This window comes from Cricetulus griseus, chromosome 6, assembly GCF_003668045.3.
Source record: "Cricetulus griseus strain 17A/GY chromosome 6, alternate assembly CriGri-PICRH-1.0, whole genome shotgun sequence".
NCBI lineage: Eukaryota > Metazoa > Chordata > Mammalia > Rodentia > Cricetidae > Cricetulus > Cricetulus griseus.
The window spans coordinates 150,422,529-150,438,753 of record NC_048599.1 but is presented as its reverse complement, the minus strand read 5'-3'; the positions used below and the strand labels follow the sequence as shown (position 1 = coordinate 150,438,753).

At 39.8% G+C, this 16,225-nt stretch overlaps 1 protein-coding gene across 11 annotated transcripts in view; it reads left to right on the top strand.

Moving 5' to 3' along the window:
- The window catches only part of Scai (suppressor of cancer cell invasion), a 118,151-nt gene that overhangs the window by 17,505 nt on the left and 84,421 nt on the right, over positions 1 to 16,225 (top strand). Inside the window, exon 3 of one of the 11 annotated variants that reach the window (XM_035446258.1) lies at positions 15,287 to 15,502. The exons of the other annotated variants lie outside the window; for them this stretch is intronic. Within the exon in view, the coding sequence (XP_035302149.1) occupies positions 15,501 to 15,502 (2 nt within the window). The 5' untranslated portion in view covers positions 15,287 to 15,500. The remainder of the gene's footprint in view (positions 1 to 15,286; positions 15,503 to 16,225) is intronic. 11 annotated transcript variants of the gene reach the window in all.

Sequence of the window (16,225 nt, the reverse complement as noted above, 5' to 3'; positions counted from 1 at the left end):
GGAGCTCTTATATTCTACACTGATGCAAACAAGTCAGGGGAAACAAGTTAAAAGTCAGGAAATTTAAGTAAAGTGGCTCAAATCCCTTATGATTATGTTCAAAAGCCAGAATTATATGCTATTCTCATGATGTTAGATTTTCCTGAACCTCTTAATATAGTTGCTGACTCTCAATATGCAGAATTGTTTTACATATTGAAACTGCTTAATTTATTCTAGATGATTCAGAATTAACTTTGTCATTTATTCAGTTACAATAAATAATACCTTTTAATATTTTTCTCAGAAACATACATTAGTTTATGGTTTCTTTCTAAGATTGAAGGGATGTTTAATCTGGGTTTTTCATCATTGTAACAAATCATGTCCCAATAAATTCATTGCTCTGTTAGCCACACATGGCTTTATTTTCCTATCTGTCCTTCTGACCGTATAAACTTGACCCAGACTGCATTTTGTTTTACCTGAAATAAAGTTTCAATCCCTAGAAGCTGAATATTTACCTCCTGAAGAGGCCAATCAGGATGTGTCTAGTAAATCTGCACCTGTGTCTAGTAAGCCTTCAATAACAATGCCATGTATTTGTATTTTTAGCTTTGGTCTTTGATCATTTATAGAAGTTTACCAAAATATTTGTTTTATGATCTCTCCTGAAAATTTGTTTTTTACTAATTATGTACTGAAGCTGATCTGTCATCCAAAGGTTTTCTGTTTTGTTTTGTTTTGTTTTGTCCACTATAGACATTAAGTCTTTCAGTTGCTCTGTGGATGAGTTTCCCTAGTGCTGACAGAAAGTGATTGAACCAAATTTGATATTAGGGCCTGCCAGGGGCTCTCTAAGGCATTTTCGATGGCAAAGGGTTACTTTGCCTGTCCCTTGTTGATCTGCATTTGTTAGTCCAATGCCATCCTTTTTCACCACACCTTCTGTATATTCCAGAAGGCTGGGGCCTTCTTTTTAGATTATCTCTGGGGGGGGGGGGGAGTGACATTGTTTCTAGGAGCGCCTTACCTACAGTCCTTTTTCGAATGACCTGGTTTACCACAATTAAAACATCTAACCTTTTGATTTTTCTTAAAATTTTTAGAAATCACTTATCACCAGCTTTGATAGCACATGCCTTTAATAACACCACTTGGGAGCCAGAGGCAGACAGATCTCTATGAGTTTGAGACTAGCCAAGACTACATGGTGAGGTCTGTCTCAAAAGAAGAAGGAGGAAAAAAAAAAAAGACGAGAAATCATCTATCCAAATGCCATCATGAGTGTGAGATCTAATGTCAGTTGCATTTCTAACCCATTCCTCTAATGGTGCTCGCCTTGCATTTCAAAGGCCTCATCACCCTTTTGCATTCTGAAAGGCCCCATCATTCTGAATTCTGATTTTCAAAAGTCAAAGATGCAGTTAATATTTGGCTAACTTCTGAATCTGATATGAATCTATCTACAGCTGAAGTCAGCTCTTGTAAAAAAAAAAAAAATCAGTGAAGGCTTCCTTGGGGAGTAACACAAAAAACAAAAGGACAGATACTGGGGTTCAAACTTCAAGCTGAAGGTCAGAGAAAGCAAAGTAGCCAGTCCTAACTTTCACCCCTACCTCAGGCTGAAAGGATTGATCTTGATGACTCTCCTCAGTGTGGCTGGAGACCTTGCTCCTGTCTGATATACCTCCCTAATGCTAGGATTAAAGGCTTATGATGCCAGGTGCTGGGATTCTTTGTGTGAGCTGTTTCTCTTCAGGACTGGATCACTCTTGTGTAGATCTGGGTGGCCTTGGACTCATGTAGATCAGTCTGCCTCTTAATCCTGAGGCCTAAGATTAAAGGTGTGTACCTGATTTCTGTGGCTTGTGACTGACTTTGCTTTCTGAATCCTCAGGCAAGCTTTAATAAATCATAAATAATATATCACCACATTGGGGCCTTTTATAATATTTTAGATATGACTTAGTCCTCTTTCCTGGTTCTTCACTCTGTCCCAAGCATTCAAAGCTGCTTATTAAGCTTAGTGCCAAGGTATGGTCATCACTGTAATCTATCTTTGCAAATCAGCATACTGGCCTTCACCAAGAAGCTGTTCTTGGGAAATTTCAATACCTCTAGCCCTATTTCGTTGTTCTATGACCCTAGCTTCCTCTCAGCTTCCAATATTGCTGTAGCTAAATCTTTCCAATCTTGTGAAATAAGTTGCTCATGAATTTAGCATCTGCTTCACAAAGGGTGAGTACATATCATATGAAATGACTGTTCCTAAATATTTTCAAATCTAACATTTCTACATGATTCCAGTTAACTTCTGAATGGCCTTGGGGATACATATCATATCTGGTGGTCATTCTTGAATGGTAACTGGATTAATTAAGTTTTTTTTAATGACCTTGGGCTACTCCTCTTCAGTTTAATAATGTAATGGTGCAGTAGATCCTGCTCTAAACTCCTCTGTGTGTGAAAATTTTTCTTGGTTTCATTAGTAGGTCTTCCTAAGGTTTATATCTTATCAGCCAATTTTTTGTATTTGGCACTCATATCAAACCACTTTTTTAAGGATAAAACATGAATTACCAAACTCATAATGATTATAATGGCATTGTATCAATCCCAGATAAGCTAATTATCCCTTCATTTACTTTTTCCATTTTCAAACTATCCATTGAGGAACCATACAGAGACCACCTAACTCCCAGCATTGTAATATTGTTCACCATTCTTTAAAAAAAAAAAAAAAACCGATTTCTCCATTAAGAAATCCCTGGCCTTGCTGAGGGGAGTTTCAGCTGCTCACATGTAGCTGGGTGCTGAGAGTGTGTGGCAGCGTCAGCTACAGTGAAAGCCAAACGGATGTCAAGGCAGCTGACCTTGAGTGACATTAGTCCAAGAAGGGGGATCTTGGGGAAGCCTGTAACCCATGGGGAGAGGAAGCCAACCACCTGAAAAGTGGACACAGGATGTGCAGAAGCAGCCTGCGTGGCAGGAGTTGAGGTTATGGGGCCCCTGAATGACAAAGCTGGCTGGTGGTGGGCCTTTGGGGCCCAGCCACCTGTTGCATTTGGTGGCAGGACCAGGCTGCAGCTGAAAGCTGCTATCGAGGCTGCAACAGACAGGCACAGAGGACCCAAGGAGGGGCCGGGGGGAGGGGGAAGCCAGCCATGATGGGGGCTGTGATTTTGTACCTCATGATGGGCACCAGATGAAGCATTTACCTAATTATTCTTCATCAGTAAAAACTCAGGAGTCAGATGTCAGAGTAAGAACCTAAATGATCAGAATAGTGGCAGAGAAGTGACCAATGACCTCCTTTCTCTCTGCTTCCTCAATCCAAAAAGGCTGAGAATCTTTCTGTGCTCCACCCTGATACTTCCTGTGTTTCTTTGTGTGACCTCAGTCCTCTAAAACCTCTGACTAATTTTGTCAGCTAGTAACTATCTCCACCTTCTCATTGAAAGTAAACTTTATTGTCAGCCTTGGGTATGTTAGAGTATGATCAAAATATCCCACAACAGGGTATATGATATGTTCTGTAAAATTCTTCAAACCTTAGAAGGCATGAATGCACTACAGTGGGGGCCAGAGGACAGACAGCTTTGGAGTTGCTTCTCCCATCTTTACATGGTTTCTGGGTTTTGAATTCAGTTTGCCAGGTTTGCATAACAAGTGTCTTTACCCTCTGAGTTGTCTCACTGGCCCCTGGCCAGGTGGTGATGTTGACCCCCTGAAAAAACAAGTCTTTCAAATATGACATTATTAAAAGGGATGTGTTACTGATTTTTGTTGGGTTTTTTTTTTTTTTTTTGAGACAAGGTTTTCTATAGTCATTAATGGCTTTAAACTTTTTGTGTATAGATAAGTTTGAACTTCTGATCCTCCTTCCTTGTACTACCACATCCAGTTTATATAATGCTGGTGATCAAACCCAGGGCATTGTGCATGCTGACAACTGAAGTACAGTCCTAACCATTGTAGAAAGAGTATCTAGTGGGCTAAAGCTAAACCTGAACTAGACAGGTCTTACACTTTCCATATGGCCCCACAAGTGTCACTGTATTTCTGTTGAAAATGTAAAATAATTGTTCATATGCCTTCGTACACATTCCTCAGCCTTGCGTTATTGATCTTGGTTATATTCAAGGAGTGAAATTTTTGCTGTGTAGCCAGGCTAATCTCAAACTCTTCCTTTGGCCTCAACCTTCTGTGTGTTGAGATCATAGGCATGTGTCACTGCCTAGCTTCCCATCAGCTTTACTTATTTATGTTCCTGCTTCTTTTATAGTGAGCTATAGCACAAGGCATCTGAGAAAAATATGATTGTATACACTTATTAAAAGTTCTTATCTAAAAATGTATGCTTTATTAACTTACTTGTTTTTGGTAATATGGTGGCAGAGCTCCTTTTTATTCTACCCAGAGTACTGCATTGTCTTTATCTTACTTAAATTTCTTCAGGTTCTTGACAGTGACAGTTTCTCCAAGCTTTTTTGTTTGTTTGTTTTCTGTTTTGTTTTGTTTTGTTTTTTCCTTTTGAGACATGATCTCACTATTCATCCCTGGCTACCTTGGGACTTTGTAAACCATTTGGTCTCAGAGATCTGGCTGCCTCTGCTTTGTGTACCACTATACCAAGTGTAGAACTCTTCTTTTTGATGACCATAGCTATGTTGAGGAGTACTGCTCTGCTTTCTACAGATTGTCTCTCCACTGTGAATTGTCTGTTGTTTTTCCTATTTAACCTGCATACTGCATGGTGGGATTTCCACCTGTTATATGGAGGGTACATGCTCCACACTTGACGGGCTTGGGTTAGGTTAACCTTGATACCATGTGTCCTCCACCCCTCATATTTAAGCATTTCAGGTATGTTCATGCTTTATAGCTCAGGGTGGCCTCAAACTCACAGTTACTCTTGCCCACCCATGCTTCCCAATTTCTGAGGTGTGTATTACCAGACCTAGCAGTGTAATAACTATTTTAATGTCAGTACTGGGTTGTTACCCTTTTCTCATCTTTTTTCTTAGTATACCTTAAATAATTTTTGTTTGAGATGCTTGTAGAGGTATATCTTAGTAACTTTTCTGTTGCCATGATAAGACATCATGACCAAGGCAAGTAATAAAAGAAAGTGCTTTATTTGGAGTTCATGGTTCCAGGGTTAGAATCCATGACCATCATGGAGGGTGGTGTGAGGCAAGCATGGTGCTGGAGCAGTAGCTGAGAGCTTATATACTTATCTATGAGAAGGAAACAACTAACTGGAAATGCCATGGGCTTTTGAAACCTCAAAGCCTGCCTCCAGTGACATAACCTCATTCAGCAGTTCCACACCTCATTCAGCAATGCCACACTTGCCAATTCTTCCCCAACAGTTCTACGAACTAAGGACCAAGCATTCAAATATATGAGCCTATGGGGCCTATTCTTCCTCAAATCACCACATTCCACTCCTTGGCCCCCATGGGCTTATAGTCATATCATTATGCAAAATGCTTTTAGTCCAATTTAAAAAGTTTCCATAGTATTTCACAGTCTCAACACTGTTTCAGAAGTGTGAGGTTCAATGCAGTCTCTTAATTGTAACCCCCTGTAAAATCAAAATCAAAATAAATTGCATGTTTTTTTTTCTTGGTTTTTTCGAGACAGGGTTTCCCTGTGGCTTTGGAGGCTGTCCTGGAACTAGCTCTTGTAGACCAGTCTGGTCTTGAACTCACAGAGATCCGCCTGCCTCTGCCTCCCGAGTGCTGGCATTAAAGGCTTGCGCCACCACCACTCAGCACATGTTTTTAACATACAAGGGCACTGAATATGCATTACTATTTCAAAAGGAAGGAATTTAGGTATAGCTAGTAAATACTGTACCAAAGCAAGACTGAAACCCAGCAGGGAAAATTTCAAATTCTGTAGCTCCTTGTCTGCTATCAAAGGACTTACGGCTCTGCCCTTCCAGCTTTGCTGACTGAAATAACATGTCTTTCTCTTTGTCTGGTCCCACTCCCTGCCTGCAGCTCTCCTTTGAAGATATCTCATGGATCTTGCACCCTTAACATCTTGGGATCATCAGTGAAATTCAGGCTTCACTTTCATAGCTTCATAAAATGGCCTCTCATGACCTCCATGCAGACTCTTTTGATACACGCCTGGCCTCAGAGGCTCTCTTTAACCTTGGAGGAAGATTCCACAGCCCCTTTTCCCCTGTTCCCTTCATGACTCTAAGCCAGAACCATGTGGCCAAAGCTGTTCAAGTTGTCTGCCTGCTTGGGATGGAGCGTGATATCCTCTTTGAAATGCATTTACATAAACCTTGCTTTGTAGTTGCTTTTTTAGGCAGAGAAAGTTACGTGGACCTTTTCCTTTGAAGGTTGCACGATTACCTGGGTGGGGTCTTACCCCCCAGGACACTACTCCTTTTCCATTTCTCATCAAGCCTCTCCTTCTGTCTTTCAGTTCAGACCATTTGCTCCACCATTAAATTTTCTAATGCTTTTTTTTTTTTTTTTTGCCTTGGGCTGTACATTTCACATTTCTTTTTGCTTTGTTTTCTCCTTTTCATTGTAGACCTGCATATGCATAATTACTAAGAACCATGTGACAGAGTCATTATTAGGTTGTCTTGACATCTCCTGTGCCAACAAAATTAGTCTAAAACCTTTCATTTTAGCCTCAGGCAGATTGTTGGGACTTGGGAAAAAGCAGCCACATTCTTTGACAAAATACACACACAAAAAAAGGTCTCTAGCCCAGTTGCTAATAATACTGTGTCTATCTGAGTATCCTCCTAAGCTGGGCCTCCACTGCCCACATTGCTCTCAGCACTACTGTCTCCCAAGTTTCTACTAGAATGTGTAAATGAAGTTTCTGTCCCACAGGCATTTAGTCCCAAATAAACACACAGAGGGATATATTAATTATAAACTGTTTGGCCAATGGCTCAGGCTTCTTATTGGCTAGCTCTCTCTTAATTATTAACCCATTTAAAAATTGAGAATAGTTTGAGAACATTTTGGCCCCAAGACCTCTAATTATTCACTTTACCAGGTAAAAGTGCATCATTGCCTGGCTCATGCCAGTGAACTGGGCTTCTTACCCATTTAAAGTTTGAGAATAGGTTAGATTAATCCAGCAGCATTTATAATCAAGTAGGAGTGGTTTGCTCCTACCTCAGTAGTCACACAATTTAAGGACAACACAATAACATAGTATCCAAACTCTCTGTATTTTCCATCTTTAGATAGTTACCATGGAAGTGCTGAGAATCAAACTAATAAGCCATCTCTGTAGGGAGTAATCTGTAGGTTCACAGAAGGTGGGATAAAAGAGCTGGGAAGGAGGCGCTCACACTCCCTTTTCGGGGTTCTGGTAGGGTCTCGAAAGGCTGCAGAGACTAACCTGGGTTTTTGGTGTAAATAATCTTCCACAATAAAATACCAATCTTATTCTTATTACGTATCCTGTTATATTTCCATAACACGTCTCTCCAGCTCCCAAAACAGATCTCTTGAAGAAATAATCTTGGTAGGTTGGGAATTTAGCTTAGTGGGCCCTTTAGCTCCAGGTTGTGGAGGGGAAGAGGAAGAGGAAGTCATTTCAGTCTGGCTGTTTGGCTAAGTGATGGGTAAAGGCACTTGCCACCAAGTCTGATTCCCAGAAGTCAGTCCCCAGGACGCACATGGAAGAACTGAATCCTGCAAGTTGTCCTATAACTTTTACATGCGTGACATGGCACTCACACATGCCCTCATACACAGACAGACATGTAACATGAAAAATAAAAGATGCCAGGTGTTGGTGGCACACACCTTTAATCCCAGCACTTGGGAGGCAGAGGCAGGCAGATCTCTGTGAGTTCGAGGCCAGCCTGGTCTCCAGAGCGAGTGCCAGGACAGCCTCCAAAGCTACACAGAGAAACCCTGTCTCGAAAGAAGAGAGAGAGAGAGAGAGAGAGAGAGAGAGAGAGAGAGAGAGAGAGAGAGAGAGAGAGAGAGAGAAGAGAGAAGATCCAGATACTGGGGCTCAAACTTCAAGCTGAAGAACAGAAAAGCAAAGTAACGGAGCCACCAGCTCTTACCCCTACCTCAGGCTGAATGGGCTGATCCTGCTGCCTCTCCTCATCGTGGCTGGAGAATCCTTAATGTGGCTGAGAATGAATGCCTCATACTGAGACCTTGCTCCTGTCTTATATATCTTCCATGAGTCCTGGGATTGGGTGTGAGCTATAATTCTCTTTTAGACCGATTCACTCTTGTGGCCTTGCACTCACAAAGATCCTCTATCTCTTAATCCTGAGTCCTAGAATTAAAGGTGTGTACTACCACCTCCTAGCCTCTGGCTGCCTAGCTTCTATGGCTTGTAGCTGACTGCTTTTTGAATCCTCAGGTAAGCTTTAATAAATCATAAACAATATATCACCACAAGACAAAAAACATTTTAAAAATTAGAATTCACAAAGCTAGTTGAACTCAGATTTTTGAAATTATACCAAGATTACTGTTGTAATATGTGAATATTACCTTAACTTTATCAACTTGAATTTATTGCTTGTCTCTGCCAGATTTTAGTGTCATTACTTTCATTTGGGAGATTACTTTGCAATTCTTGCAAACATAAACTGGTGAGTTTAATTTGACATAATCTGACTGGAGCTCACGCTCTTAGAAACCACCATGTTTCAGAAGCCATCCTGACTTTGAAGAAATTCAAGCTCAGTGGTTAGTTTAGATTTGTTTGTCTGTTTGTTTTGTAAAATGGAATGTCCTTCTGTATTCTGCAAATATGCGTTGCTTTTATTAATTGATAAATAAAGCTGATTTGCCCCATGGCAGGGCAGAATATAGCTAGGCAGGAAATCTAAACAGTGTGAGAAAGAGAAAGAAGGCAGAGTCAGGAAGCTGCCATGTAGTCATTGAAAGAGTAAGATGCCAGAACATTACCGCTAAACCACAGCCATGTGGTGATAAACAGATTAGTAGAAATGGGTTAATTTAATTGCAAGAGCTAGTCAGTAATATGCCTAAACCATTGGACAAACAACTATAACTAATATTAAGCCTCTGAGTGGTTTTTCAGAAACTGGCTGGTAAGATAGAAAATATCTAAATACAGTTTTGTTTTGTTTTGTTTTGTTTTGTTTTGTTGAGACAGGATCTCTCTGTGTAGCTCTGGCTGTCATGCAGATCACAGAGATCCACCAGTCAGTCTCCAGAGTACTAAGACTAAAGGTGTGTGCTACGTTGCCCTGTGAATTTGGAAATATTTTACTTAGGACTGATTTAACTTTTGTGTCAGCTGTAACTAGTAATTAATGGAGGAAAATGCTCTTATATTTTAGCTTTTAGTGCTAATAGTGTAAAGAATTCCCCCTCCATTAAACACACTATTAGAAATCTCTGTTTTGCAGAATTTGTGAATTATGCTTTGCCTTTAATATGTTGATATCTGACAGAAGATGATTTGACAGCTATAATTAAACTAAAATCTTTGGATTCTAAAGCCTAGACTGGAGAGAAGGCTCAGTGCTAGAGTGCATACTGTTTTTGCAGCAACTCAGGAGTTTAGTTCCCCACAGGGCAGCTCACAACCTCCTGTAATTTCAGCCCCAGAGACTCCTACATCATCTTCTGGTCTCGTATAGCACCTGTACACACACACACACACACACACACACACACGCGCGCGCGCGCGCGAATAAAATAAACCTTTATAAAACAAAGCTTAGAGCTAATTAAAATAATAGCAAGAATAAAGACTAGCCATTAAAGTGTTACTAACTTATGTTGCATGCATTAGCCTTAGAAACTTAGTATTAAGATTTAGAGTTAACTTTCTCTTTGTTCATTTTTTGTTTTTGAGACAGAATCTGTCCTAGTTTATAATGTCAACTTGACACAAGCTAGAGTCATTTTTTAAGAGAGGAGAGAGAGAGACAGAGAGAGAGGAGAGAGGAGAAGATGGACTAGTGTCTCACTGTGTAGCCCTTGCCCGCCTGGAACTGGCTATATAGACTAGACTGGTGTATGCCGAGTTTTGTTTTGTTTTATTTATTTATTTATTTTTTTTGTCAAAAACTTCTGGCCATCTCCCAAATAACCACACAGAAACTTAATTATAAATGCTCAGCCCACAGCTTAGGCTTGTTACTAACAAGCTCTTACAGCTTAAATTAACTCATATTTTTTAATCTATGCTTGGTCATTTAGTAGTACCTTTTCAGCACAGCATGTTTATCTTGCTTCCTCTGTGTCTCCTGGCAACTCCATGACTCCACCCTTCTTCCCTTGCTCTCTTTTTGTCAACAAGTCCGCCTGACATTTTCCTGCCTAGCTATTTGCCTAGCTCTTTATAAACTATTGACAGTAATACATACTCACAGTGTACAAAAAGATTGTTCCACAGCATTTCCCCCTTTTTGTGGAATTAAAAAGGAAGGTTTTAACTTCTATATAGTAAAACAATATAAAACAAAAACAGTTACCAAGTAGTAGTGTATTAGTGTTTGGCAAATTTACAGAAAATACTCTATTATCTATCTTATTTTTGTCTGAAGTTTTATACATAAAATACTTATATCATACCTAAGGAAAGCTATAAGTCTAACTATTTAGTCTTTACCTTCATCGAAGACCCCAGAAGTGTGTAACAACGGGGACATCTAGCTGCCTGGACAGTCACCCAAAGTTCTTCTGTAATATTGGGGCTTCCATCTTTGGTGTACAGGGCTAGTATATCTACCAGACATTTCTAAAAAGCAGGGAATTTTGAAGGACTGTCCTAGCTTTGTCTTGGCAAAGTTTGGCAGTCACTTTCTTTTGCATCCTGCTAGTCCAGTTTTGACAGCATACTGTCAGTAATTGAAACAAAAACGGTTTCTTTGCCCAGTGACTAGCTTTTGCCATAAAGAAAGCAAACTGAATATGCAGTTTCTTTGATGCCCATCATCTTATTTTGAAGTAAATTAGTGCTCTCAGGAGCAGATGTGTCTCAGGTTATTAAACACCTTAACTGCCATATTCTGTAGGTCTTTGAAGTGTATGAAGACCCTCTATCTATCTAAATATATCTGTTTAACTTTGAAAACATGCCTAATAAGACAAGCACGATTATTTTAGATGACTATTAACCTGTATTTTAATTATACGTTACATTTTTAAATGACTTACATAAGTACAATACCCCAAACAAGAAACATACATATATGTATAACAAAACTTTAATATACAAACTTTAAATTTGTGTCAATAAGTCAAGATCCATACCAATGTAAACTATTTTGAGATTAATAGTTGCTTTTGGATTAAAGTAGATTCAATAATCTATCCTTTTATCTCATTTCTATATCATGCTCCCCTTTTTTTTCCTTTAAAAAGTGATCTTTGAATTTAACTCCTTTGTTTATCTTTTGTCCTAATCATGACTAATAATGATTTCTAACCACCACTACTCCAAATGATGACAAACATCCATGATTTATCTTTTGGGAATGTGGGTGTTCTTTTCTCTGTACTGATTCCTGTTGTCTGGGTGTACTGGCATTTTGGAGAAATCTTAAGAAAATCTGGATAACGGTTAAGTCATAGGTGGAGTAGCAGTGAGGTAGGACCATCTCAGCCAGCAGCTTTGAAGTTGTTCTAGATGTAGAATTCTGAAGAAACTGTAACAGAGACGTTCTGAGATACTGGATCACGTTAGCCATTCGTCTTTATCGGTGTCCAGTCCCCTTGCCCTGAAAATACATAAACTTAATGGTAACATAATATCTGCATTAATACAAGAATAGACTGTGTTGTACACAAGTCAGCCAAAGATGATTTTTTTTTATGTTTGAGCAGGTAAAATATATGTTGCATGTTTTGTTGTTTTTCGTAGGTTTATTTCTTTATATCTGTAGCCAGGATTTTTAGGGGTCTTCCTCAATCAAACTTGATCTTCAACCATTTCTGTGGGAACAGAAAGCATAGCCTCTTCCCCAAAGCCACACACCATTTGACTTCCATTTTGAAGTCAAGGTATTTGTAAAACATATAGGTTGCCTTAATCCAACAGCTTCCATAAGCCAATGTCTCTTAGCTGCTATTGCTCATTTGTCAGCAATCAAAAAATTCAAACACAACAAAATAACACACAGGATCCAAATACCCTGTGTATTTTCCATCTCTATGTGGCTTCTTTTTTTATTATTTTACTTTTCTCTTTAAAGACTTCTATTATTTTTAAGCTACTTACTTTTATTTTTTATGACTGCCTATACCCTTTCTATTTTCTCTCCCAACCCTATGTACATTTTTAAACACACTGTGACCCATTTAGAGGTTTGTTCCATCTAGATCTGTCTTTACTGTATATCTTGATCTTTCTTGTTTGCATGAACAGAACCTTAAACTTGCCACGCAGCTTAGCTCATGGCATGTTGGCAGGCCTCACACTGGTGGCTCAAGCTGCAGGCAACAACCGAGAGACACATGAGAGACTTTGAGACTAGGAAACTATTTGGCTCTGGTTTTTTGTGTCTGGTACCTTAAGTTTCCTCAGGTTTTATGTGGATATACATTGCCGGGCTTTGGGCACCATTTGTAGGAGGAGTTTTTGTTGGGATCACTGGCCAGCTCCCAAATATTAATTATAAATGCTCAGCTGATACCTTATGCTTTTTACTAACTAGCTCTTACAACTTAACTGTTATTTCTTATCTACACTCTGTCACATGGCAGTACCTTTTCTCAGTACTGCATGTTCATCTTGTTTCCTCTGTGGCAACTCTGTGACTCCACCCTTCTTTCCCTCACTCTCTTTTTGTTCATAAGTCCTGCCTAATCTTTTCCTGCCTGGCTATTGGCCAGTCAGCTCTTTATTACCCAACGAGAATAATACATATTCACAGTGTACAAAGAGATTGTTCCACAGCAAGCTGGCTTCAAACTCACAGAGATCTATCTGTCTCCTGAGTGCTGGGATTAAATGTCTATACTACCATGCCTGGCTTGAAGTTTATTATTTAAGTCAGGTTACAACTATGTAACAAGCATCATAACTGGGCACTGTCATTTTTCCAGTTACTAGTGGGAGGTGCGTTTTAGGATAGTAGGAACAGCTGTTGCAGTGTCAGTTCCATTGTACCTTAAACTAGAACTATTGTGTTCTCTTGTGAGTTGGAGAGTCCAGTGGATTCCCTTTCTAGTTACCAACCTTATTTTTAGATTGTAGTTAGTGTAATTTTATTTGTGACAATAATGTTCAGGGTGCATGTGAAGGTGTAGTTCTATCAAGCATAAAATTGAATATGCTTCCTTCCTTTGGCTCACAATCTAAATTTAGTGTGCAAGAATTTCCTTCCCTAGATGTCATTAAAAATAGAAAATAGGGGCTGGAGCAATGGCTCAGCGGTTAAGAGCACTGGCTGCTGTTCCAGATGACCTGGGTTCAATTCCCAGCACCCACATGGCAGCTCACAACTGTCTGGTAACTCCTGTTCTAGGGGATCCAACAGCCTTACACCAATGAACATAAAATAAAGTTAAATGAAAAATATTTTAAAAAAAAAAGAGGTGGAGCCTAACGGAGGTCTCTACCCTTAAAAAAAAAATAGAAAATACCCATCTGTCTGGAATGGATTATAGAGATGTGCCTGAAGCTTAGAGCTAAGGATATAACATTGGCTTCTGTCCAGCTCTAGGATTCTTGGAAAAATAATATGTGCTTTAATACAGAGACCAAGAGATACTGTTAGTAATGATGACCTTGAATTGTCCTATACGTGTGTAGCCCTAGGAAGATCTGAGAGGATTAAACTTTGGGGAGTAATTGAAAAAATGAAGCAATGCTGCTTAGCTAAAGAAGCATTGGCTCTGCAGTAGAGGCCAATCCCAGGCCTGGTATTATGATTTACCTGCTGTATAGGCAAGTTACTCAACCTCTCTGAGAGTATAATTTCACTTATGTTGCTGAGTTGGTAAAGCCTACTTCTTGAGGTTATTAGAAGAAAATCAAGTGTTTAAGTATGTATGAAGTGCTTATCTTCAGTGCCTGGAAGGTAGACCCATTTTTAGGTGATGATAGTTGTTATTGCTGATGTTAGTATTACTTCTGATTACTTTTATTTTACAAAATTGCCGATTGTATGGCATGGTGACACATTTTAAGCCCAACACTTGGAAGTCAGAGACAGTAAGTTCTGTAAGTTCCAGACAACCAGCTAGTGCTATACTTACTAAGAACCTGTCTCTTCTCCCCTTCTCATTCTCCTAACTCCATCTCCTCTCCCCCCATGCTCCCAAATTGCTCAGGAGATCCTGTCCCTTTCCCCTTCTCCGGGGGACCATGTATGTCTCCTTTAGAGTCCTCCTTGTTGCCTAGCATCTCTGGTGGTGTGGATTATAGGCTGGTAATCCTTTGCTCTATGTGTAAAATCCATATATGAGTGAGTACATACCATGTTTGTCTTTTTGTGACTGGCTTACCTCACTCAGAATGGTTTCTTGTAGTTCCATCCATTTGCCTGTGAATTTCAATATTCCATTGTTGTTGTTGTTGTTGTTGTTGTTTTTCTGTTGAGTAGTACTCCATTGTGTGAATGTACCACATTTTCTGTATCCATTCTTCAGTTGAGGGGCATCTAAGTTGCTTCCAGTTTCTGGCTATTACAAATAGTGCTGCTGTGAACATCGTTGAACAAAGTCCTTGTTTTATGAATGTGCTTCTTTGGGGTATATGCCTAAGAGTAGAATTGCTGGATCTTTTGGTAAACTGATTCCCATTTTCCTGAAGAATCGACATACTGATTTCCAAAGTGGCTGTACAAGTTTGCACTCCCACCAGCAGTGGAGGAGTATCCCCCTTTCTCTGCATCCTCTCCAGCATAAGTTATCATTGGTGTTTTTGATTTTAGCCATTCTGACTGGAGTAAGATGATATCTCAGAGTTGCTTTCATTTGCATTCCCTGATGGCTAAAGATATTGAACATTTTCTTAGGTGTCTTTCAGACATTTTAAGATTGTTGAGAATTTTAGATTGTTGAGAATCTCTATTTAGTTCTGTACCCCACTTTTTAATTGGATTATTAGGTGGTTGGAACCTAGCTTCTTGGTGAGTAGGACATAAGGACATAAGGGGGAAGAATAGAGGAGAGCAAAATAAGAGATACCATCAAAGAGGGAGCCAGTATAGGTTTAAAGCGAAATCAGGCACTAGGGAAATGTCTGGAGATCTACAAAGATGACACCAACTAACCATCTAAGCAACAGTGGAGAGGCTACTTTAAATGCCCTCCCCTGATAATGAGACTGACGACTAATTTATATACCATCCTAGAGCCTTCATCCAGCAACTGATGGAAGTAGAAGCAGACACCCACAGCTAAACACTGAACTGAACTGGAATCCAGTTGCAAAGAAGGAGTGATGAGCAAAGGGGTCAAGACTATGCTGGTGAAACCCTCAGAAACAGCTGACCTGAACAAGAGGGACCTCTTGGCCCCAAGACTGATCACCTGGAAACCAGCATGGGATTGATCCAGACCCCATAAATGTGGGTGTCAGTGAGGAGGCCTCAGAAATCTATGGGACCTCTTGTAGTACATCAGTACTTATCCCTAGCATTGGAATGGACTTTGGGGTTCCATTTCACATAGAGGGATACTCCCTCAGCCTAGACACACGAGGGAGGGCCTAGGCCCTATCCCAAAGGATATGACAGACTCTGAAGATGCCCCCCCCCCATGGAAGGCCTCACTCTCCCTGAGGAGCAGAAATGGTATTGGATAGGTAGGGTGTTAGTGGGGGGCAGGGGAGAAGGGGAGGGAGAGGGAACGCAGATTGACATGTAAAACAATCTTGTTTCTAATTTAAATTTAAAAACAAATTCAAAAACAAAAAAAGAACCTGTCTCAAAAACATCAACAAAAACTACAAGATCTGAAAAATCTGCCAACTAACTGTTAAAAATAGAATTTTAAATTTGAATCTCAGGTTATACTAATACATCTAAAGGATTTTGGAATAGTGGAAATTATGTGGAAGAGGACTGGCAATCACTGCCAACAGATTCAGGGAAACAACCTAAAAGAAAGCCACCAGTGCAGGAAAAAGAATTTGGAGGAGAAAGCCATGGAATTCAAGGCATTGGCTTCTTTATTACCAGATCTCAGGTACTTTTCTCAGTTCATTCGAAAGATTGTATCAGGTGTTAGAAAGGCTGGGAATCATCAAATTGGATTGTAGATCTAAATCAGCCTTCTAGTTAAAATGCCCC